The sequence below is a fragment of the Typha angustifolia genome, chromosome 11 (genome assembly GCF_048772165.1).
Source record: "Typha angustifolia cultivar Huaian chromosome 11, ASM4877216v1, whole genome shotgun sequence".
NCBI classification, from domain to species: domain Eukaryota; kingdom Viridiplantae; phylum Streptophyta; class Magnoliopsida; order Poales; family Typhaceae; genus Typha; species Typha angustifolia.
Genome location: NC_133249.1, coordinates 6,753,617 through 6,779,152, shown reverse-complemented (window position 1 = coordinate 6,779,152; position 25,536 = coordinate 6,753,617). Strand labels below are relative to the sequence as shown.

Sequence of the window (25,536 nt, the reverse complement as noted above, 5' to 3'; positions counted from 1 at the left end):
AAATCTCCATGTGTCTCGAGGTTGGGATTTGGCAATTAAAGTTGGTGGGAAGCATCTCTATAGCTTCGAGCTCACTCGGGTGATGTGGAAGCCTCTGCGAACTTGGTGGGTGGCTCGATCTTGTCTCGAAGCTCTCACTCTAACTCATCAGTACCCATTTGAGATCTAGCTAGCCATCCTCGAGAGGAACACCATGCTACCATATCGTCTCAAGGTATTCTTTCGAGGCAAGAGGCTTCTGCTTGAGGTGCCTTTTTCAGTAAAAGTAACTCTTGTTCCCAACCACTCGCCCATCATGATGAGAAATTTCGCCAGTTATCTAAGTCCTCTCTCAAGTCTACCCTCACCACGCCTTCAACTAAGATCGGGGGAGAAAGCACGAGGAGAAAGGCAAAGCCCCTCTCATCGTAGAGGAGGTGGGCCCTACTCCTATTACCATGGAGGAAGATACAGGAACAAGATTTCACCTCAACATAGCCATTGCTATAGGAAAGGAGAAGGATACCACCATGGAGGTGGAAAGCCAGTATACTATGAGCAAAAATGAACATGACTCCATGACCAATGGAGCTATGGAGACCACCGCGTCTTCGCGATAAGGTGGAGGCAGTTGAGATGGTTGCAAACGTCAAATTTGAGGATGAATGGGAGGCTCAATCTGAACAAATGGCTGAATCGAAGATTACCAAAGAGGACAAGATGGGGTCCTCTTCTCTAGACTTGATGAAGGCTCAACGTAACGCTCCCGCCGGCCACGGGCACTTACATGCCCAAGTGCCCATACGGCACGCGCAGCGGACACAACAGGACGGGCAAGGCCGCCACGCACAGATACACCTGTGCTCATATAATCTGTCACAAAATAAATCATGATATCAACAACCTATTAACAAATCTATATCTAAATCCACAACAATATACACTAGACCTCTAAATAATCTGGCAACCATCAAAATATAACAAATACAACTAATACAATAATCTCCAACCTATACAACATTTTCTATTATACGAAACACGATCTAATATAATGAAATATAAAAATATACATTGGTACAACTCAGTTTCTAGATAAACTATCTTTTATACCATCTCAAGTCTATAGCTCACCTCAACTTCGCTCTAAATATCTTCTCAGGATATTTTAAGTCACTATCATGTACCATATATCTAAAGGGGGTTAGAAAAAAAATAAAAAGAGTTATGAGCAAAAGGCTCACTGAATAGATCTTATCCCGAATTAGTGATGTCAAATAGAGAGAAAATCATATACTGGATAATATGAATCATATAAGAACATCATGTCATGAATGAGTATATGAATATATCCTCAATAGTATATAAATGAAAGGCAAATATTATGTCATAACTCTCTCTCAAATATGACACATATGGTGCATGCCGACCATGACCATGCTATGATATTAAATGCAACCACATATGATGCATATTGACTACTCGATAATCAGGTATATCAAATGATAATAAAATCATATGGATTTCTTAACATCTCAATCATCAATGTTATCTCTAAACATATACTAGACCACTGTGCATAGTCAACACCCGATACCCAGTCTCATTAACATGCTTGAAGGCTCAAAGCATACCCTACCATCCGCAAAGGGTATATCAATCATAATCATACTCTGTCATCCGCTAAGGGTATCAACATCCATCCAAACCAGGCACCCTTCTAGATGATAGAAACTACGTGATAATAACTCATCACATATGCCCTAACGAACGGCATGTGCCCGAATGTCTGCTGCGCACACAGATTAACGACCTCGGATATAAGACCATAGGATCGCGACTATGTTGAGCGATCAATCGTCCACCAAGCGCATCCTAATCCTCGCACCCACTTAGGTATCTTCAAGCTTTCTATCAATTATCATATCAATCAGATTTCATGCTTTCCTTCTAAATGACAGATCATATGCATTTTATCCAGTACTATAACAAATCATACAACTCAAAAATTTAGGTGGTAAAGAGGCCAAAAGAAAAATGATGCAATGTAGTCTCCAACTATGTATCTAACACATGCATTCTCATATTAGGCTATCACATGCATACTTATGCTACATATCAACTTGACATAAAGTATAGATAGTCTATCCATCTCTGATTACCTCTATATATCATCAGTATATTCATATCTTAGATCAGTCTAGTCAAATGAATGATAAAACATGCTCAATTATAATCATTTTTATATAGGATCATATAATCATGTTAGAGGCCAAAATATGTTTGTACATAATATATAATATAACCTAATTTGAGAAAGGAGTCTAGGGGATAAGACTACTCATATCTGATCAAAAAATACAAACTACATTCCTCCCATCCGTCAATTAAACGTCAACTTATTGTTAATAGGGTCCACAGGGTCTCAAATAAGATGTTCGGAATCTAAAAATATTTAAGTAGCATGAAGTTAGTCATTTATCCACTTAGAATTCATTCGTGTAAAATATAATAATTTATTAGACTATATTAATTAGTTGGGTTTATATTAATAACCTTAACATGTTGTCACTACAAATTATATTCATTTACTAAAGTCCCTACTTTCTAATTATATATTAAGCATACAATGATTATTCTCTTTTGACATAAAAGATAAAGGAACAAATAAAAAAATAAAATAAAATTATATACTATATCTAATTACAATTCAATTAGTTTACAATTACTACTTTTACTTAACTAAATAACTAATTATACATATAATAATCATTAAGGTGCTAGAAATGCATTATATATATATAATTAATATAAAAATAATTATCCAAGCTTAGCATTTTATTTTATAGAAAATAATATATAATAATAAGGTGCTAGAAATGCATTATATATATATATATATGCATGCATAATTATACATGAACATTAATAGAAACTTATACAATTTAATTATTTTAATAAAACTAAAATATAAAATATAAATATAAATATAAGATTATTATCAATAAGATTACATGTATTAATCTAATAAACAATGGCTAAACTATAAATAAATTCATATGCAGATATTTATAATTATAATTAATAAATTATTATACTAAAAATACTTAGCTAATACTTATACTAGTGAGTGTAAATTATCAAAATGATCTACCATCTAAATATACTAATTTACCTAAATTTTAGAAAATAAATCATATCATTAGTAATAAAATAAAAATAATCATAAAAGGGAGCAACCCCGAGCCCAACACTACTATAGAAGGAGGAAGAACTGAGGAAGAAGAAGAAAGAAAGAAAGGAGGAGAAGAAGAGAAGAGAAGAAGAAAGGAAGGAGGGGCGCCAGGCTAGAGGGGAGGGACTCGGCCGCTGCTGGCCAGCCAGTGGCCGATCTCTCGCTGGCGGCTCGGCTCTGGCGAGCCCGAGCACAACGGCAAGAAAAAGAGATGGAGAGAGAAAGCGAGAAAGAAAGAGAAGAGAGGAGAGAAGAGAGGAAATGAGGCTCACCTTGGCCATTGTGGCGACAACGGTAGTGACGGCAACAGTGGTGAGTTGATGGCAGCAGGAGTGAGAGAGAGAAAGAGAGTTTGAGAGAGAGAGAGAGGACAGTGAGAGAGAGACCGAAAAAGAGAAGGGGAAGGAGGAACAACGGCGACTGCGACGGCGCCGAGGCCCACCGCGGCCAGCTAGCCACAGTCAGTTGACTGCAACAGCAGCGGTGGGGCACGTGCCACCCACCCCAAGCAAGCCGACAATGCATGGGCACGAGGGCAGCCACAGTGTGGCCGACCACTTCATGCCCAAAAACAATTTTATTTTTTTGGCTGGGTTGTTACACTTAAGATGAACAAATGGCTGAAACGAAGATTACGAAGGAGGACAAGATGGGTTCCTCTTCTCTAGACTTGATGGTTGCATCGTCTAGAAGGGTCCCTTACATAAAGGTCAAGATCAAGGTTAAGGAGCTTTAAATCAGTGGGATTGGCCACCCCCCAACCCACCCTAGTTTCATGTTGGTCATCGCTTGGAATTGCTAAGAAGGATATGCAAAGAGTTACGTAGTTTGTATAACCCTATTCTAATTATGTTATTAAAAGAAAGATAGATATTGCTAACGCTATGATCTTTGGGGGCAGGCTTAGTGATTCTTGGAAGACATTTGCTATTCCGAGCATAGGGCTATCTAGAGGTATACTGATGGCGTAGCGTGAGGCCGAAATTATGGACACCCCATTCTTTTCCTAGTATTAGTCACCGCAAGCCAACATTACTTTTGAGCTATGCCTCCTTGGATTATCACTTGTATTTATGCTAGTATTGGCTTTCTTGTTCGAAGAAGATTTTGGCATGATTTATTTGCTTTAATTTTGACTAAGGCCCCGTGTTCTTTCATGGGTGATTATATTGCTATTTTGAATGTTGAGGAGGAAAAAGGGAAAATTTTCTATGTTAACAATAAAGTTAAAGATTTTAGGAAATTTTTCTATCAAAATGACAAAATAGATGTTGGGTGTATCAGTTCTGTCTTCACCTAGAGCAATAACTAGGTAGGCCGGGCTTGGTTTTGGGCCAAATTGGATCGAGCGTTGTCACTCATTCGCGGCTTGCTTGGTTTTCCTAATATTTATTAGGCATCTTGAGAGAACTACCTTCGACCATGCCCCCTCCCCCCCATCCCCTCCAAAAAAATTTGCTCTTTTAGATTTGGACATTTCTAATCTGTGGAATGTGAATTTATTGATCCCGATAGTCTCTGTGATGTGTAATTTGAAAAAGTTAAGAGTAAACGGTTACATCGGAATACCCACTCTTTAGGTAAGCTTTAAAACTGAGTGGATGATGGTAGGACTCAGATTGCCTCCTTAGAGGCTAAGGACTGTGATGGTGGGCTGAGTCAACTTGAGTCCCTCTAGGAAATCGAGCACATTACAAATCGGGCTTAATTTGTCCAATTCTTTACTGGTAGACCTATTCTCTTACTGTTAAAGTCAGAGCTTTTTGCATTTGAAAATACCTAGATACACGTAAGAATCTTAACTCCAGGCAATACTTTAACACTTTGCTTAAGTAAATATGCAGAATAGAAATCAATAAGTAAAGCAAATATGAACACCAAAAATTTTTACGTGAAAAAAATCTAAACTAAGAAAAAACTATAGATCCAAACTTGGATTAAACCAATTATTAATAACTGTAGCAATTTACAAGACTGACTTACAAATTAACCCGTTGATCCCTATGACTTTATTTAATTCAGTCTTGATTGCTAGACCATGCAATTCACTACTTCTAGTGATTGATCTTCAATCTTAGTAACCCTCGAGATTGATATTTCACCTTAATGGCCCTTAAGATGAAAATCTTGATGTGTAGAAAATGAAAGAACTCTTGTTGGTGTAAAGCCTTGTTTCTTCAAAGACTCTCTTTAGATCAATAACCAACGTCATCTAGGTTAGGGCAACCTAACCTTTATATACCTTATAAAAATAAGGCACAATCCAAGTCAAATATGGTCTTATGGAATCCCAGATTTCGCAAAATCTCCGTGATGCATTTGAACGCCAATTGTTATCATTCGAACTGCCTGACTTAAATTTTAGGTGCGCTTGAACTGCTGAAAATAGCTCTATTTTTGTATCTCCAAACGAGCTTCGACACTTGTAGGGTACGTTCGAATGCCCAAAAATATGTCTCTGTATCTTCAGATACCTGCAGGGTCCATTCAAACACCCTTCGAACGTGCTAACTTAAAATTTCCAAATCTCAAAATTCTTCATGAAACTTATCAAAACTTGTAAATATGTATTTGCCAACACTAAAAACCTAACAGTCTCCCCCTTCAGTAATTTGTGACAAAATATCTAGGGTTACATCAATTACAATGACGCCTAAATGAACATTCACTCAAGTTTGATAAATTTAACATTATATCCCTACAAAAACATATACCAATCCAAGAATAAGTGAAAGTAAACCATGTGAAAACAAAATATAAGATCATAAAGAGATAAGCAATTAAAACACAATGATCTTAAAGAGTTCAGCTTTCAACTAGCAACCACATGCAAGCAGTAAATAGAACAAGTTCCAGAACTGGTATAGCAAAAAGAAAAGATGCAAAGTAAATAAACTAAACTCTGACTTGAACTCTAGACATCTACTATTCTCTCTCTTTTTGGCTCAAATTGACAAAGATTATTCGGGTGGAGGAGGGAATTCTGTTTTAGAATAGTGGGTGGCTTCCTCCGCCGGCGGGGCGTCGACCGGTCCGTTGGCCACCGGCAGTAACCCAAGTGGTGGGTTTGGGCTGCAAATAGCCCAGCCTAGGTTTGTTAGTGGGTTGGGCTGTGGCTTACCCCATGAGGCCTTTAGGCCTAGTTATCTTGGGGCTTTGGGCCGAATTTTAGTGGGTTTGTGTTTGGTATTGAGCTGGCCAAGCCGATTAGTTGCATCATAATCATTTTAATTATAGTAGTCATCTTATTCTTTTATTCTTGTCAACTTGACCCTTAATATTAATTATCGATAAAGAGTGATTCGATTAATTTTAATAATTGGTCTTAATAGGGATTTAGTTCTAGGTAGCGTTTAGCATGGTTAATTTTAACTTTGGTTAAATTAATTTTAGCAAATGAGTCAGTGATCTAGATGTATCTATATTAATTGCTCCTGCCGAAGAATAAATATAGATCACTGTAGGGAAATTATACTAAGCAAATTGTCTTATTTAACGAAGCGGATTAACTTAGTGTTGCCCATGTGATTTACCTAAACGATAATAACTAGTGGAACAAACATTTGAGGTAAATTATTTTTAAATTACTTTTAATAACATGTTAGGCACTAATACAGCAATGCTAGCTCAACCTAATTAATAAATATGAGAATTCGCAGATAGACCTACCCAAGCCTATAGTAAGCATCAGTAGAGTTATTTAATTAATCAGTGGGAGGTATTTGTGTTTATGATTTTTATTACTTTCTTTATCAAGTTCGACTCCGTACCCTATGAGGATGATCCTGTGGCGTAGTAGCAGCTAGTATCAGAAAAGCAGTTCAGACTCGTGAAGTTGGATATTCGGCATTGTAGTAACCTAACAGCATTAACAGGGGTCGACACCCTCACCTCCTTAGAAGATTTAAGCAAAAAAAATTGCCCTGATCTCTTATCCTTGCCATATGAATTGATCGGCCTTCGGTCGCTGAAGAGTTTGGAAGTATTTGTATGTGGCGAGATTAGATCATTGCCAGAGTATGGCCTACTGTCCTTGTCGCTCAAAAATACTAGTATTCTTGGTTGTCATCCAATCCTACAGGAGCAGCTTGACAACATGGAAGGTCCAGAATATGACAAATTTGATCGATTCGTCAGGTTGAACAAGGTGCCCAATCGATCTCTCCTTTTATCTCTATCCATGTTTCCATCTCTGCCAGGTTTTCAGGTGCTTCCACATCAACAGACGACATAGCTGGGACGCCAATCTGGAAGTAACAATTAAGGACAAAAATAACATTATAAGCTGAATAGCTATATATCTTTTGTTATTTTTTTATAAATTTCAGATAATATTTGCTGTTAGTTTGGTAGGATGAGTATACGAAGACAACTATAGAAAAGTTAAAGACGGAGGAGACGCCGTTTTTCTTTACATATGAGGTGATGCAGTATTTGGGATAGCAGCGTCTTATACTTTTTAATGTTTTCGTGATTTCCAAAACATTTGCTTGTGGTTTTACAGGAGAAAGTTCTACTATCACAGTTATTAGCAACAACATTAGCTACGGATGGGGTAATCCTTTATTGGAATAGCTATATCTTGCTTTCATTGTTTTGTGCGCTTCGATAACATCTGCGGGTAGTTTTGCAGAATCAAACTAAGAAAGAGTTGATGCAGATGTTGGAAGCTTTGAATTATACCTGGGTACAACGATATTTTAAATGTTGAAGGCTTTAAATGTTGTTGCTTTCATACTTGGACCCAACATTTTCTGCTGGTCTTGTAGGCCTGTGAACAAAAATCAGTGATGTTCATTGAAGCACTGGGGTCCAGGAAACTGAGCTTAGCTACAGCTGCAGGGGTAATCCTTCATAGGAATAGCTATTATCATACTTTTGATGTTGAGTGAGTTTATATAACAATTTGTGCAAGTTTTGCAGAATGAAGTTGAGATGGAGTTGATAGAAACGTTGATCACTTCTCTTTCTTTCGGCTCAACTGTAGACAATTGCGAAAATGAGGATGACTTCTGGGATCCATATAAAATTGGATGGGGAAAACAACTACATTTACGTCCTAGGAATTGGATCCCGATCAGAAAATGGGTAATCTTTCTTCCAGAATTCTACTTGATACAAATGTACTTGATATCTACATTCCTCTCTGGGCATTTGTACCTATGTTGTTGTCCCAGGATTAAATTTAAGATGGCAAATGAAACTCTGGTGGAATTCAAGTAAGAGAGTTAATTTCTAGACATTCACTGCTTGTTCGTTATTTGTGTGTATCAATTCTGTAATTCTAGAATTTTATTATGGTCTGACCTATGACAATATTTTTAATAATGAACGAACAAAAACTTACTGATGTATTTTTTTTCGAAGAAAAGCCTGTAGGCATAAAGTTTCATTAACCATCCAACAGATATATTGATGACAGTTTGATACACAAATTAAAAGGAAACGTACTGAGTATGACGATGGGGTACTTCTCTTGTGTTATCTTCTGAACTAAATAAACTTTGCAGCAATCACAGTATGCATATTTCTGTTATATGAAATTTGTTAGCTACATAGTATATCAAGTTATGCATTTGATTATAAAGATCGTCCTTTGGGAATATTAGGAGCTTAATTTAGACACTTGTCGTTCATTTGTCTTTGACCTAACAATGCAACCTAAAAGATGAGTTCTTCTAGGAGGCGTACCAATGGATTACAGTAAAAAAAATTAATAATGCATAATATTAATAGTTGTATTTTATGTTGTATCATAATTGTAGTATATGTAGTTCATTTACATGTATTACTTCTGTACTAAATTGAAGATTGTTTAATGTTCTTTGGAAATTTTAATTTTCTTGATCCAATATATATACCCATATGCTGCGTGCACAATATTAATCTCTCAACCATGTCAACTCTGGAAATAAACATTTATATATACTGCTCAATTTATTCTTCACCTTAGAAGTATGAAGAGCTTTACGCATGCATGTCACGTTTGATATTCAAGTAGCCTGTGGAGATAACAATGCCTGCACCTGGTCCTATTATCATCACTTTTTGTTTCTTAATTACTGTCAAAAGTTAAAAGAATGGAAATAAAAATGCTGACACTTTGGTAAGCGTCCTATTAAAGAGCAGTTGATTCAAGTAATTATGGTGAGAAATCGTTTTACCCTGCCATGAAAGAGCCATTATTTTATAATCAAGCCTCTCTAGTGACCCTCCTTATAACATCTAACCTCAATGATCCAAAAAAAAAAAAGAGAAAAAGAAACCATTTAAGGGACATAGTTGCTCAAAGACAAATGCAGATGCATCCCAAAAATTTCAAGCAAACAACTCCCACTGTATAATCCACCTCTGATATCCCAAGAACAGTATGGATGGGTTGGAGTTTTAACTTTCCATACCCTGACAAAAGAAAACCACCCATCTTTTGCAGGCAATTGCAGATAGAAAATCCTGCACTGAATTGCCCAGTTTTGTTCAGTATATGAATGGACTGAATCTTGTTCAGCATTTCCTCTTTCAGTCTCAATAACACAAACTTCATAGAAGCGGAAATTAATCGGTCTCCATTACAGGGCAATTCAGGAAAACATGAATTCATACAACATTTTATTTTTCTCTTGCCATGGACAATTGTGATCAACCTCTTAGCTACAGTCTGCACTAACCTAGTCAACTCTTTCAATACGTTCTGATTGGAACCATACTAGCAAATTTTCTTTTCTCAGAAAAGAAAAAGACATAAACGCAAATTTTCAATCCATGTGTTGCATGCCAAATAATCTTCAAAATATCTCAAGCAAATACTAAGTGAGACAGGAAATCCTTGAAACAAAACTATCACGTCGGTCACAATATAGCACACATAACTAGACCAAGGCTTCAAATACTGCATGACTTTGAAAATATGTTAGTTATAACATTTACTCGATTGAGCAATACACACCTCCAATGCACAATTGAAGGAAAGAGCTGAATGAAGCAAGGCCAGATGAATGTAAGCTCAAGCTATGCATTGTACAATGTAATAGCAATAGAACATGAATATATGGACCAAGTAGAAAATAATGGAAAAGTATATTTCAAGCTTAGATATGAAATGGGATAGACATTGATAAAGGATATCACCATGGTGATCCCACCTGACTTTTAAATTAAACTTCAATCAACTGAACTGAAAGTGTGCAATCAAGCTCAATTTGCTAAAACTATACTAATGACATCCCATGTTCCATGTGCAAATTCTCAACTGTCAGCCACCATCTCCTGCTTGGTACAGCATATCGTGAGTTCGATGCAGCTTCAACCCTGAAGAAGATTGACAATGCACAACCTTCCAAGTATCTTGGGGAATTTGCCATTATTTCATAACAGACTGCAATGTAGCATGTTTAAGGGAAAGCTCTAATTCAACAGAAGCCAAAGGCATCGCAATTAGATCTCTAACTAGACCCATAGATTGAACTTGACTATCTACGTAGAGAAAGTTACATGAAAAAAAAGAAGCAGGCCTACCCTCATGGGGGATATTGAGATTCTAGCCTTCTGAGTATAATATTTGTGACTCTCCAGTTAAAACCTCGGTATTGGAGCCACCTTACAACCCTTATCTTCCGATTCTCTATGGATAAGCCTTGACCTCGAAGCCATTGTTTAGAGGTCTGAAGGAAGAGGCGATCAAATGAAGTCTGTGACATCCCATGTTCTGTGTAGTTGTCGCTACCATTATTATTATCATCGTCCTCAAACACCTTCCTTGTTGCTTTATCAGCCTCTGCTTCAGTCACCCCCTTTTGAATAAGTGCCTGATTTAAAATCCATAAGTATCTTTGTTTCGGTGAATGTTATACCATATGATAAATAAGGAACTTTTCCTTGACTGTCAAATTTCATGAGAATATTAATAGTTAATATAAGGTTCAATTTCGCAATTGAAAATTCTATATAATAATTGTCAAATATAAAATATAAAAAATCACCGTCCTCTAACAACTTAAGTTTTTTTAGAGTAGTTGATGAACTAACATTGTATCAAAGTAGAGGTCTTGAGTTCGAATTTTGTCAAGCTTATTTGTCATTTATTATAAAATCTCCATCTATTTAAATCAAGTTCACTTTAAGGCTCATCAAAATGTCTCAACCCTAAAGTAAAGAAAAATGTTAAATATAAAATATAAAAATTATTGTTCTCTAACAACTTAAGTTTTTAAAATAGCAAGTGAATTAACAATAATAAAATATATTATAGACGATGAGAATATCTAGTACTGATTGGTTGAAAGCATAAAACAGTCTGCCAAAGTTTAGAGATAGGAATTCAAGACAAAAACAAAAGATACAAGGAAAGGGTCAACCCTACTATACATATATACAAGGGGACATCTTTCCAAAGATTTATTCCTATAAGAAAAAAAAAGGTTCCCTTTATAACATCCAAAGTGAAATTTTTATAAGGCTTTTGAGCAGGTAGAAAACAAATATCCGCAGGAGGTGATTCACAATTTATTTTTTTCTCAATTTTCTAGGAGATGAAAATGAAAACTTCTATCAGAATTCAGAGGTTTAATCGATTTTCAAAATTGAACCAAGCCATAAATAGGATACAAATACAAATTGATAAGCTGCTATTCAGAAAGGACAATCTCACTTTCAGATACAGAAGTCAAAATCTTGACTATCTTTCCAATCTTCTTTCCACAAGAGCATAATATCTTCATTATTTTATACATCTATAGAAAGCCAAAACATCTGAAAGTCTGAATACACAAAAAGAAGACCAAATGGCAAGTCATCTTGTTCAGTATGGAACTATTCTATCCATCCTTTGCAATTTGGAGTTACAGAAAATTTTGATGACTAAGCCACAATCTTATTTAAGAAGCTTAGGCATGTCAAGAAAGAGATATCATTACTCAAGTGGGAAAAAAAAAGAACTACATAGTATAAGAAACTAATCAGAATTACTTAGTAGAAAAAGGAGGACAGAACTTAGTACTGACTTGTTTGATGCGCTTTGGACCCCATGTTGAAGAGAGCCACCGTGACCGTGAAAAAGATTCCGCATACAAGCCGTCATTCAACAACCCCCTTTAAGGATCAAAATGATCAGTACAAATAAGAATATGAAAGGCACTTAGGTATAGCAAATTATAAGACATAATTTATGAAGCAATTGCTGACTGATAAAATTATGTTGTTATATGTTAAGTGTATGTTAATGCAGATAAAAGGCATAACCATCAATGAGAGCAAGATAAATTTGCCGAAAATAACTGACTGAAAATTTGCAAACTACAATAGAAGCACAAAGACACATCGAAAAGTTTTTCCAAACACAACCATAATAAGCCCCAAAAGATGAACTTGTGGCCCTTAAGGCATGTGCAGTAAGATTCCTTATGTCAGCTGCCTATCCTTAACTTAAAACAATAAGAGAAGGCATTAGACGTATAGCAAAGGGTATTTAGATATGAATTAGTAAGCTATGATGAAGACTTCTCTAGATGTACATTTGGCAAGATAAAGTTCAGACATGGGACACTAAAAGGTAAAAACATATTAGATAACAACACATTGATACATTGAGGAATCATCAGGACTTTGCCCACTAATTGAATATTAGCAGTATGTATCACATGAAACAGTCTCGAGAGAAATGCCAAAGATGAAAGTAATATTTTAGGAACTTATCCCAGTGAAGGAAAATAGAATTATACGAAACCAAGATTGCAAAATATATTTTTGATCAACCAAATTTTGCATTGAAGAACCTTACTCCCAATTAATTTGTTGATGAGTCCACACTCTGTCCAGGGTGACACATGGTTCAGCACAGTATTTGTCTTTCTCTTCCTACTCCTAATATATAATTATATAAGTATATGAAGTTATGAACACATACATAAAAATACATAATATATATATATATATATATGAGTTGTTTCTGTTTTCAAATTTCAATGTGATTGTATCAAAACAGATAGACACACAGCCAATATCAAGTACGTCACACACTTATTTGAGTTAAAAAGAACAGAAAATAGACGAAGTCTGTAAGAGTGAGCAGCTACTGTGATTATACCTGTTCTTTATATCATCTATAACTGCATCAACTACATCACAAGGGTACATCTTGCCACGTAATTTCTTACGGAGCTCAGCAGCTGTGAATGCTCTGTTATAAGACAGCATATATAGTCAACCTCTTGGCAGTTGGCACAATATGTTGAAGATCAAAAGTACAATAACAAAGTAGAAATAAGAGAACAGCAATGTATAAATGACTTGCATGTGTGGTTATTTTTAGATAGCCCTGATACTTCTTGGTGAAGTCGAAATTCTGATTGTTCAAATTAAACGACGAAGCTAACACCTGAATATAAAATATCTTGGAACTATTAATTAAAGTACCAAATCTGGCAACTGTAATGTACATATTTATAAAACTTGCAAAACTGGGAAATTGAAAGGTTAATGTGCATAGCCTCTTCCCATCTTTTCCTTACAATCAATATCATATGATGCACAGAGAGTGAGGAGACATTCTCCACATGCTGATGCTACAGAAAGATGACATCAGAAATTTATTTACTCATGACAAAAGTTTATATTACTTCGACATTAAGATTTAAACAAATTTTCAGTCAGAAAAAGTATGGCTCAGAAATGAACACAGGATCAACTTTTGTCCACCTCAGGAAACTAATGTTTTAGTTTCAGATGTCCCCGAACAAACGAAAAAAAGGTAAAATTTTGATTCTATGTTCTGAGTCTTCTGACCTCACAGCAAGTAATTCAATTGCCGCTTTTTCAGCATCTTGCAAGGTTCTTCTACTGATCTCATTCCTTCTTGTAATGTGAGCGCCCTCAAAAGAAAGCACTTCAGACTCATTACTGAAACTGGTTTCCAGAAATTCCGCAGTTGTATCAGTATCATCTTCATAATCTGACAATAGTTCAACCTGTTTAAGTATGGGACTTGATTTCACTGCACAAACAGCAATGAACAGTTGTTGCAAACAAAATGAGTTTCTAAAGATCAAACATATACAAAATTTACATCTGGTAGTAGGCAATCCACTCTCTTAATTAAGAAAACCCACACATGAATTAAGGATTACTGTATAATCCAACAAATAATACGAAGGGGGTTAACTAAGCGATGCTTGGTCGAGCTTATTATGATCAAGCTTGCATGAAAATAATTTGAGCCCACGATTGAGGATCATTTCATTTCAATTCTTTTCCTGTATATTTCAAGTGAAGCTGAATGCGAATCTTTGAATATGTTTTCCTGAATCCCAAGGCATACTCAATGGTTATAAAAGTGTTAAAACTTTAGAAACTTTTAACACCAAGTTGTACTCTAACTTGAGCAAGATTGATCAAGCCACCCTCCATTCAAGCTTGCCTAGAAATTATTATCGAGCTTGAGAAGACTGATCAAGCTCATCTCACTTAAATTAGAGAGCAGCTTAACAGGGCCTAATATCGAGCTGAGCTCAAGCCGCATGATTATTTTGACAGACCTAATAATATGTGCAAGCTCCATTATTTTTTATGCATACAGGTAAAGAAAAACAAAGTTGACAGTGCAATCTTATGAGCTCCCAAAGAGGAAGTCGACAGGAGAATAAACTAGCAACAAAAATAGAAAGAAACACGTGACTAATTGAAGAAGACGAAGATAATAGTATATGCATAGATTACATGCAAGTATGCAACTAAACAGAAATTTTGCAACATCATTTACATATTTAACATTTGCAAACATAAAGTATATCTAGTCTATTATATAAATCATGATTTCATATTTAAGCTGCTGCATAGATCATCTTCTGCGTTCAATGCCTCCAAGTAAACACTTTTTTTCTCAGGAATTGGCAAAAAAGTGATATTTTTGATAGAAATCCTAGTTATGCATTCCATCTACAACATTTTCTGTAAAAGATGTATAGCGTAGACCAAAAGAACATTAGAAAAGTTACCCAAGATAAGTTACTTTCATTGGCTTCACCCTTAATGATTGATCAATTCAGGGAGATGGATTTTTCTGCTTAGATCCACTTTACATTCATAGGAGTGCAATTTTAGAAGAACAAAATACAGACATCTAAAAATAGCTACAAGGGTCAGGATAAATCATGAGAAATTAATGTTTTTTCTTTTTTTTTTAAATAAATCACACGGAAGAATGAGCCCTTAAAGTCTTCCAGAATTTGCAATCACTACTTCTCACTAATGCACAAATGGGTTCCAGGTAACTCACTCATTTGGGCATCAAAAAGTCTATCTGAATCAGACTCATTTCCACAAGCGCCATATCTGCACAAATTGGTCTCGTCCTTCTCCAACTTCCTCAGAGAAGAAAATTTCTGAGCCTTCTTGATTTGGGTGCACGGAGTGAACCCAATGGTAGCTACAGATTTGAAACCTCTCTTTCCCCTAATAACATTCATTCAGAGTACCTCTTCATAGGAATCGTGAGGAATTGGTAACAATTTTCCACTTAGGATTTGAGATAAAGATGATTTACCGTGAGAGAAAACAACGCGATTGGAGCTCGAGACAAACTCGAAGACTTCGATAGACTGCCATTAACTGCTGCGAAGTGTTTCATCTCTCAATCAGAAATCCCGTCCTAGCTAATCTGATATTGTACCTTTTACGCTTACCCCCCTCTAAAATTTTTATTTACGTTCATACCCCTTCCAAATTTAATATTTATGCTTTTACCCCTCCACAGTGGCTTATTTTCATGTACATTCCTCTAGCTTTTCAAAAAAATAGTAATAAAACGGCCATCCATCTTATTAAGCTAAGCAAAATCCATAAGAACTGGCCAGAAAACAAAAGTTACAATCTCTATTATCATATCATATTCAACAGCAAATACTTAGTCTAAGTCAGAAATCATCAGATCATGTAAGGAGGCATAAGAGAGGCATGCTCCTCATCACCCCATGCAGCGTTCTCATGCAAGTATGCCTGCGGAATTCCCATGCTCGCGGCTGCCGGCTTTACGTCGATGCCCACTTGGAGTTGATGAGGAAGAGGATAAAATGAACAGTCCTGACCAAATCCAATCGCAGCATAAGGGTCTTCATTAGCTCCGTCTCCAGGCTCAGTTGAATTGCTTGATAGATGGCTATAGGGAGTAATAGAAGTTGCGTCTACTGATGGTTGCATAGAGGAGGAGGAGGAGGAGGAGGAGGAGTATAGTGCTGGATAACCGATCATCTGATAAGCTGCAGGGTTCATGGCAAACTGCATAAGATCGTCTGAAGTGGCTAATTCTAGTGGTATTTGATCGTACTGCGACGAGTAAGCATTTACAGCAAGATATGGATCAAATTGTATCAGTTGATGCCCAAATCCTACGCCTTGTTCATCTGCGAATTGCTCAGGTGTAACAATCTGCATGCTTTCAGCGTTGAACTGCAGAAGGCTTTGCTTCGCAGTATTATGATTTTCGATCATGTCCTTGATCAGCAACAGCCTTGAATCCAGGAAAACAAGTAGCTCTCTTAGGGAAATTTCCGACATGCCTCCGAGCTGGGATGTATCAGAGAATTCATTCATCATCCTAGCGAATCCCGATTCATTTTTGCCGGTTTTCGACTTGTTGTCGAAGCTCAGATACCTTCCGATGATGTCTCCGGCCGCCGCGCGATCCTCCGGCCACACGTCGACGCGTCCCTCCGGTCCTAAGCATATTGCTAGCACTTGAACATTGCAGAGGGTGGCCAATTCATATGCCTTCTTCTTCAAACTGTGTTTCCTCTTTTGGTAGGAAGACATACGCTTCTTCTTGCACTCTATGAATTCTAGTTTCAATCTCTGCCGCATGTCGAAAGTAGTCTAGAATCTGCGAAGAAGAATGTGTGTAAGATTTGAGTTGCATTGCCATTGAAATATTGATAACTACTTTAAAAAAATTCAAAAGTTTGCCATTAAATTTAAGTTTCTCAAGATCATCCTAAACAACAACAAAAACGTATAGATTCTTTTCCAGAAAGAAAACTATAACAAAAGGATGAGCAATTGCAAAGCCCAGAACTAGAATTGTACGAGAAGAATTCTTCAAGTGACGTACCGAGAGAGAGAGAGAGAGAGAGAGAGAGATCCAATGGCACAGAAAACTTAGTGGGAGAGTAGTAGTTCTTTGGATTCATCGTTCTCCATTACATATAGACGTGAGTTGACGTCCGAGAAGGAGTTGAGAACCTACGACTTCCAAGATTTTGTTTCCAAAAGTTAAGTAGCCATTAAGGAAGCTTGCGAAGATCTCCTCTCTTTAAGACAAATTCTTTATAGAAATATAGCCGTTGGAATATTTCTCTAAGATCGAGTACGTGTGATTGTATCCTAAATTGGTCTGAAAGAATTAAAACCGGATTCATGTAGAGGAAACTAATTGGGAAATTATAAATTTCAAAGATCTGCTCAATTTGGTAACAAATTAGAGAAAGAGAGGAGTTATGGTAACTGTAGCCAGTAGAAATTTATATTAGTTTACTCTATGCGTTCAAAAGTTTAACAAATTAGACATGTATTATTGAATAAAAAGGAAATTACTACCAAACTAGCACCTTCAAAATTTATGTATAATAACACTAGATGTGTCCTATCAACTATTTCAAATAAAAAATATGATGGAAAATTTTAATAAGATTTTTAAAATTATCAAGTATGTGATAATTTTTCTCGTATAAATTACTTTTTCAATCAGTGATTTATATGAATATTGCTGCATTGCAATCAGTTTTATATTCAAGTATGAGAGGAAGAATTTTCAGTCAGTAATTTGTATGAGTCAATAGTGTTTTTAAAATACACCTAGTTTGATATATAAGTTTCAAAGTGTATTAAATGTATAAAAAAAATTAGGGGGAGAATTAAAATAATAATAAAAAACTTGAATAAATGGATAAATATATATATATATATATATATATATTCTTATTTGATATAAGGCTGAAACATCCTCAGTATGGTGGAGCACATCTCCCATTTAATTACCTTGGTCCTTTTTCAAGACTTTGTTGGAATTGGCTCAAATTCAGTATGTATCAGCATTTCTGTGCCACGCGTTCGAACGGGCCCTGGGGGCGTTCGAATACGGGCTCTAGACAGAGAGCAGTCTATGATGCAGGCATTCGAACGGCCCAACCGCGTTCAAACGCGAGCCAACCCGAGAGCGGTTGTTTCTGTAGGCGTTCAAACAGGGCTTTAACGTTCGAACGCCAATCTGCATTTGCACTGGGCACGTTTGAACGCACCTCACGGGCGTTCGAACGCCCCTTTGGTTTTGTTGCTTTGATATTGGGTGCATTCGAACGTGCCCCCGAGGGCGTTCGAACGCGCCCTCGAGGGCATTCGAATGCGACGCTGAAAAATCCAATCTGAACCAGCCCTAGAAATAGAAATGTTAGGTTTTAGGGTTTTGTGTAGGCATTTTGCAAGAGAGAAAAGTTTGTAGAGGAGAGCCACCATTGTTTAGAGAGAGATTAGAGTTGTAATCTCTTTGTATTTGAAGATTGCTCCGCCCGTGGATATAGGCACATCGCCGAACCACGTAAATCATGTCTTTCCCTCTTTTCTCTTTATGGTTCGCATTGATTTGGTGTTCATATTTATGATTACCTTAGGTATTTGAAGTTCTCTACAACTAGCATCTTGTATTTGGAGTTCTCATATTGATATTGATATTAGCTTTGCTAATATTTGGTTTGCCCCCAAATTATTGCTATTCTACTTGAATTTGTTTAAAGGTGAAGGGTTTTGCTTCCGTTTCCCTCACCCATTTGGGTATTTGCACAACAGACTCTCATTTTAACTTTCCAAAGTTAAGACAATTTCAAAGAAAATTAGAGTAATTATTTCTCTATTTTCTTACATTTTGATTCATTTCTTTATAAACCAAATTAAACCTTTCATATATTTATTCTTTTCTCGTTGTTAGTAAATTGTCTCTAGAGATAATGGCAGGAGTTTCTCTCCACTGAAGTTAGAGAGAGGAGCATGGAAGAAGATGGTAAAGTGATGAGAAGAAAAAGAAAGAAAGATTGTGTTAAGTTTTTATTACTCTTACATATGAATATGATGCATTAAATACACTTGTTATTTAGCCTTCTTTTACTCTTAATCATACTAAAAAGAAGAGTTACTTTAATCTTTTTCCAAAGAGAAGCATTACATTAATGCAAAATGGATGGCTCTCCATCTCCAATTCCAAACGAATGCAATAACATTTTTGTTGCAAATTATAGTTTTTCTTTCAAAAAAATAAAAGAAATTTGCAAATCAAGCCTGAGAAAGTTCTACACTTCTACACCGAGTTTTTTATTATTATTTTAGGCCTATTACTAATTTATTTCAAAACTTAAATTTTTAAATATAAATCGTTGGTCAGCAATTTATACAGAAAGCTTTTCCTCACAATCGGTAATTAACTAGTAGTTATTCAAGTCAACGATTTATATTTATAAATTACTACTATAGATTAGAAATTTAGAAACATATATAATCTTGCATTTAAATTTAGAGCATATTAAACACGTAAAATAAATGATAATTTTGTATAAATTCAACATTTGACAAAAAAAACCCTTACAAAAATGAATATTGGAGTCAGAATGTAAAAAATAAAGCAGGGTGATATCTTTCTAGAAAAAAGAAAAAGGAAAAATAAAAATAAAAAGAAGCACAACTAAAAATATGGTACGTACCCTGGCAAACTTTCTGTGCGCCTGGAAAATTGTTAGTGTTACGACTCCTTCTCGACTCAATCCACCCCTACTTACTCCCTCTCTCCCATCTCAATTCAAAAAAGCCATCACTTTTGGCAATTCCTTTTTACTCGTTGGATTGAGGTAATGGCTTCTCCTCCAGAGGTGGCAGAACTGGAAGACGAAGGAGAAGGAGGAGTGAAGTGGTTGAAGCATTACTGCTCATTGCATGAGATTTTATTAGTTGGGGAAGGGGACTTCTCCTTCTCCCTCTCCCTGGCCGATGCCTTTGGCTCTGCCTCCAATATCGTCGCCACCTCTCTAGACCCACACGGTCTCTCTCTGTCTCTTTTTTTAATCTTTGTGTCGGTTTCTTGTTCTTTGTTATGCGTTTGTTTGTAGCCATGCAGTTGTCAATGCCCTAGAATGCAAGAGTTTGCTTGTTTATCTTTGTTGAGGCTCTTAAATTCGATTGCCTATGATGAGTTTGCACTTGGCTTGTCGAGGGTTTCAGATTTTGAGAGATGCTCTGCATGCATGCAAATGTGCAAGAGTGGTGAAGTGGTGTCCTAGGGTTTTGAATCCACTTTTGGAAGCAACGCAGGATGTTAATGGATACTTCTTCGTTGTTGGTCTTCTCTAAATTTGTTTTCTCATTGTGTTATTTGATAGCAAAATTTCGGATTCCGTCCCAAAAAAGATGAAGAAAAATTAAGACTTTAAAGTTGATGAAAGGGTATATGTGCTGTTTAATTTGATGTTAACAAATTAGAATTTGGGTTGTCAGATGATTACTCTGCCTTTTGCATAGTAAAATAGTTACATCGAGAAGCAGTTCTTATTTATTCTCCACTCTCCACTCCACATTTGATCATTTCTTACTTGTTTATTCCAAGTTTCCAATGTTCTTCATATCTAAGTTGGCGTTTTCTCATCATTAGTGAATCAATTAGTTCAATTAATAAACACTTAAAAGAACATTCCTTTTCTGAATCTTGGCACCAGTTCTATGTGTTTTCTCTTTCTTGCAATCGAAGCTTTGACTACTTCTTGGTTATTTCCTTCTATTGTCTCCAATAATTTCTGTAGTTCTAACCGTTCTAACTAATTCTTGAAGACCTCCTTGTATCAGATGTTGTTGTGGCCAAGTATGCAAAAGCAGAATCAAATATGGAAAATCTAAAGAAGATGGGAGCAATGATTTTACATGGGATTGACGCAACAAAAATGAAACTGCATTCTGATTTGACTGCGAGGAAATTTGATCGGATTGTGTTCAACTTTCCCCATGCAGGATTCAAGGGAAAGGAGGATAGCATGCGGATGATCAAGTATGTAATATATTTCTTTATTGCCTTGAAGTTATTTGTTTATCATTCATTATAAGGTTAAATTCTTTAGCATAGACATTAGTTTCTTTTCAAAAAGTTACCCTGTATAGCTATTATGTGTTTTACTGTGCTGGGCCTTAATGTTTTATTATCTGCAGTACAATCAGCTAAAGATTGTTATCGTTCTGATAAAGCATCTGTAATTTTTCGTTAATTTTTTTTATCTATTACATAAGACTTGTGTAGAAGATTTATGGTTATTCCGAATATGTAATAATGTTTTTGGTGTCTTTGAATCTGGATTAAAATATGTCCTTGTGACTTCTTTAATCCTTAGGATGTTCCGTTATCCATAAAATACAAAAACTAACTTGAGTATTGTTTGGTTGTCACTAACATGGATAACTGCTAGGACTATATGAAAACTATGATTCTTCTTTTTTTAACTTATCGAGTGCATTTTCTGGAAATACAAGTGAGGAATAAGAGCTTGGGTAAAACAATTCAAGACAACAAGTGTTTTTTTGGTGGTGGAACTATCTACTATCTAGGATAAAGACTTGTATTTTTAAATTACTAGCCCCTCTCACTTGTTCCAATTGAAATTGGTGTTATCTGGTAAGGAAAAAGTGAACAATCTGGCATGATACCTTCAGAGCTTAAACCAAAACAAGAAAACACATTATATACTTCTGTCCAAGTCCTTAGTTCGATTATCTTCCATGAGAATTTTATTCCTTCTGATTCTCTTACTTAAAAAACTTCCATTTCTTTGTAACAAGCATTACATTACTATTTCAGTTGGCCACATATCAAGTTGCTATTATAATTTAGATGATTCTTGTGGCATTTAGAGGGAGAACAAAAAGGATATCTATGTGGTATTTGGTGAAAGAAATAACTATCAAAAACTTGGTAGTTTCATGAGGAAATTCATAAGTTTGAGGGGCTGAGGATGTATTGTTTGTAGACACTCTATTATCTAGAACTTCCAATCATGATACTATAGTTTCCTTTTAAGGTAATTATTTCAATCAACTGTCTTGTCTTCAGCTGATATTTTCAATAAGAAATAGTTAGTTCTTTAAGTTATTTGCCAAGTCTTTGTGAACTGGGAGTTGTATCAGTTAGGGATAAGATCACAAAAATGATTTGAAACTATCCAATGGAATGAACATCATTCTCAAGAAGACAAATTAATTTCAAGTAGACTGCACCTCAACGGAGAGATTGGAAATGATAGGAAGACATTGTTAGACAGACCTGAGAGAATTGAGTTAAACGGACCCTGATACTAGACGTGTAAACCTTCCTCCCAATACCCCTGCATGAGAAAAGAGTATAATCATTTTTGGAAAACGAGACAGATACGGCTTATCAATATGATAAGTACTAGTGTATAAACTCTGGCATTTAATTGAAATTCTAGTAGTTATAAAAGTTTAATAGTGAGTTCTAATTGAAGGCACTTGCATGTCGTGATACACTTGGTGGCATTTGATTCTCTGTGAAAAGAGGCACATTTTTAAGTTGATTTCATGCAGACGGCATGAATGTGGCAGTTAAAATTTTCTTTTTTTCTTTTCTTTCCCAGATGAAGGGATTACCCCTGTTTCCTTGAAACTTTAAAAGGATTGATTATCCATCAGATGACTTACAACTGTTAGCAAAATATTACAACTATATATCACCTTAGGGCCTCCTTATGTACATGCCACAACATCACATTTTCTACAATCATAACATCCTCCCATCATCTGCATGGATAATACAAAACAAAGACCACCAACTTTACTCATTCCACATCCACAGAGACCGCATCTTCCTTGCTTTCTCTTTGTTGTGGAACTTTTGGCCTTCTTTCTGGGTTTCATCAATTTCTTATGACAATTACAATTGTAGATGAAGTATATGGCGGTTACTTGTAGTTACTGTTGGTTAATTGGTTGCACCTAGTTATTGAGCTAAAGATGAGAGGAATAGAGGAACATGAGGAAATGAGTTAGTGATATGCTGGGCTCGAGGAACAATAAGTTTGTAAGTTATTCACTAACCACAATATCAAAGATTAATGCAAATTGACTTGCACTAAACTTGGCTGAGTTGTTTTGCTGCAGAAGATTAGCTCTACTATCAAAAATTTATTGCAAACATGAGTTTTCATTTCTTGGAAACTTCAAGTCGACACGTAAAATATTAATTTCATTAATCTGTAAAATATTTCTATTGTTATCTGAACTTGTTTGCTGCACCAAGCCATCAACTCTGTTGATTAATTCTATGTAGCATAATGCTGATGCAGAGACATCATTTGAAGCATCTGTTCTGCACTTGTACTTTTCATATATCATCAAATAATGCTCGTAACCTGACATGTCCACTTTAGTTTGCATAGGCCGCTGGTTCGTGGCTTCTTCAAGAATGCAAGCCGCATGCTTCGAACAGACGGAGAAATTCACATAAGCCACAAGACTGGAGGCCCTTTCTGCAAGTGGAACCTTGAAGAGCTTGCTCTCAAGAACTCACTTGTGCTGTCGGAGTGTGCCAATTTTGAGATCAAAGAGTATCCGGGTTATGCCAACAAAAGAGGAGATGGAGCAAGATGTGACCAACCATTTCGTTTGGGCAACTGCTGCACGTTCAAGTTCAGGATTTGCAGTGTCAAAAAACAAGGAAAGAAACATGGAATATCGAGAAGATCATTTCCTGAACTTGTTGAAACTGAAGGTGTAACAGAGAATACTAGCGGAACTCATGACAGGCAAACCATTCATCATTTTCAAACTCATCATGGGTTCCATATGGAGGCCAGGCATCAACCAAATTTCCTGATGGGCATAGAACCCAGCCAGCTAAGCCTATTCAATCAACCAACAGAGAGATTAGTTCAAAATTCATGCTTCACTCTCCATAGAGAGCATCTGGTAGGAGTAAACGGCTTATTTCAAGGATTTGATCCAAACTCGAGGCATGCCATTCTGGTCTACCAAAGAGGTGTTTATGTGAATGAGGTAGATGAAGAACGACTCAGAAATTTACATGCTTATGCGAGAGGTGGTGGTCATGTGCATGAATCAGATGAAGGACGACACAGAAGTTTGCATGCTTCTCTGAGGTATGGTGGTCATGTGAATAGAGCAGATGAAGAACGACGCAGAAGCTTGCAAGCTTATCTGAGAGGTGGTCCTCATGTGAATGAAGCAGATGAAGGACGACACAGAATTTTATATGCTTATCTGAGAGGTGGTGGACATGTGAATGGAGCAGATGAAGAACGACACAGAAGCTTGCAAGCTTATCTGAGAGGTGATCCTCATGTGAATGGAGCAGATGAAGAACGCCGTAGAAGTCTGCATTCTTATCTGAGAGGTGGTGGTCATGTCAATGAAGCAAATGAAGGACGACACAGAATTTTACATGCTTATCTGAGAGGTGGTGGACACGTGAATGGAGCAGATGAAGAACGACGCAGAAGCTTGCAAGCTTATCTGAGAGGCAATCATCATGTGAATGATGCAGATGAAGAAAGCCGCAGAAGTCTGCATTCTTATCTGAGAGGTGGTGGTGATGTCAATGAAGCAGATGAAGAACGCCATCGACGTCTGAATTCTTATCTGAGAGGTGGCGGTCATGTGAGTGAAGCAGATGAAGAACGACGCAGAAGTTTTCATGCTTATCTGAGAGGTGGTGTTTATGTGAATGAAACAGATGAAGAACGATACAGGATTTTACATGCTTATCCCAGAAGTGGTGGTCTCGTGAATGAAGCACATGAACTACGCAGAAGTCTGCACGCTTACAATATGGGTCGTTTACTGTAAGACAGGTTATGTTACAGGGATTCCCATATTGACTAGATGGAAGATACAGCAGGTGACTTCTCTAAAATAGGAAACTTGTAGATAGTATTTGGCTTTTGGGTGCTTTTTTTTGGTTGGGGGGGGGGGGATTTAGGCAAAGCCAAATACATTCATGTGGGAGATAACAATGTTTTGATGCGAGAAGGGGAAGGGGAGTTTATTATTCTTTCCCCTTTTCTGCGAAAATCCTGGATTGCAAGTAAGATCCTGTGCTTTCTTAGAGCAGTTTAGGAGCTATTTTGATATTGAAACAGTCAGTATCAGCGTTGCTGCCATATGATATTATTAGTATGAGTTTGGCTTCTCAAGTGAGAATGGATGACATAATTTGGATGCGATGAATATTAGTTGAAGCGTAAATTAGGAATTCCATTGATTTATTATAGATTTGAGAGTACAGCATT

General features: G+C 36.4%; 3 protein-coding genes across 5 annotated transcripts; 2 read left to right on the top strand and 1 right to left on the bottom strand.

The window, feature by feature from the left end:
* Positions 1 to 564: 564 nt before the first annotated feature.
* Positions 565 to 8,651, top strand: LOC140769872 (uncharacterized). The gene is made up of 8 exons (XM_073110760.1): positions 565 to 774; positions 7,014 to 7,358; positions 7,565 to 7,633; positions 7,716 to 7,766; positions 7,845 to 7,898; positions 7,981 to 8,055; positions 8,135 to 8,299; positions 8,389 to 8,651. The coding sequence occupies exons 1-8, from the start codon at positions 565 to 567 to the stop codon at positions 8,392 to 8,394; spliced, it is 975 nt and encodes a 324-aa protein (XP_072966861.1). The 3' UTR covers positions 8,395 to 8,651.
* Positions 8,652 to 10,079: 1,428 nt separating this feature from the next.
* Positions 10,080 to 15,848, bottom strand: LOC140771407 (uncharacterized). Of its 3 annotated transcripts, XM_073112938.1 has the most exons (7): positions 15,747 to 15,848; positions 15,480 to 15,655; positions 13,991 to 14,198; positions 13,293 to 13,385; positions 12,211 to 12,298; positions 10,727 to 11,016; positions 10,081 to 10,586 (listed from the first exon to the last, which is right to left on the bottom strand). In XM_073112938.1, exons 1-6 carry the CDS (start codon positions 15,806 to 15,808, stop codon positions 10,729 to 10,731), a joined length of 915 nt encoding a protein of 304 aa, XP_072969039.1. In that variant the 5' UTR covers positions 15,809 to 15,848; the 3' UTR covers positions 10,081 to 10,586; positions 10,727 to 10,728. The 3 variants fall into 3 exon arrangements, with proteins under 3 accessions (XP_072969040.1, XP_072969039.1, XP_072969038.1); XM_073112939.1 differs by having other exon boundaries at positions 10,080 to 11,016; positions 13,991 to 14,156; XM_073112937.1 differs by having other exon boundaries at positions 10,082 to 11,016.
* A 4,146-nt stretch (positions 15,849 to 19,994) lies between these two features.
* LOC140771054 (uncharacterized) lies at positions 19,995 to 25,178 on the top strand. The gene is made up of 3 exons (XM_073112422.1): positions 19,995 to 20,275; positions 21,074 to 21,272; positions 23,659 to 25,178. The coding sequence occupies exons 1-3, from the start codon at positions 20,089 to 20,091 to the stop codon at positions 25,091 to 25,093; spliced, it is 1,821 nt and encodes a 606-aa protein (XP_072968523.1). The 5' UTR covers positions 19,995 to 20,088; the 3' UTR covers positions 25,094 to 25,178.
* Positions 25,179 to 25,536: the final 358 nt, after the last annotated feature.

Bases quoted from the DNA above. Each gene is read 5' to 3' on its own strand.
- LOC140769872 (XM_073110760.1), top strand. From the start codon at position 565: ATGGAGCTATGGAGACCACCGCGTCTTCGCGATAAGGTGGAGGCAGTT. The intron at 775-7,013 runs GTGCCCATACGG...GCGTAGTAGCAG, and splicing joins ACGGGCACTTACATGCCCAA to CTAGTATCAGAAAAGCAGTT. The intron at 7,634-7,715 runs GTGATGCAGTAT...GTGGTTTTACAG, and splicing joins CGTTTTTCTTTACATATGAG to GAGAAAGTTCTACTATCACA.
- LOC140771407 (XM_073112938.1), bottom strand. From the start codon at position 15,808: ATGGCAGTCTATCGAAGTCTTCGAGTTTGTCTCGAGCTCCAATCGCGT. The intron at 15,656-15,746 runs GTAAATCATCTT...GAATGTTATTAG, and splicing joins TCGCGTTGTTTTCTCTCACG to GGGAAAGAGAGGTTTCAAAT. The intron at 14,199-15,479 runs GTGAGTTACCTG...CTGTTTGTGCAG, and splicing joins ACTTTTTGATGCCCAAATGA to TGAAATCAAGTCCCATACTT.
- LOC140771054 (XM_073112422.1), top strand. From the start codon at position 20,089: ATGGCTTCTCCTCCAGAGGTGGCAGAACTGGAAGACGAAGGAGAAGGA. The intron at 20,276-21,073 runs GTCTCTCTCTGT...TCCTTGTATCAG, and splicing joins CACCTCTCTAGACCCACACG to ATGTTGTTGTGGCCAAGTAT. The intron at 21,273-23,658 runs GTATGTAATATA...TGTCCACTTTAG, and splicing joins GATAGCATGCGGATGATCAA to TTTGCATAGGCCGCTGGTTC.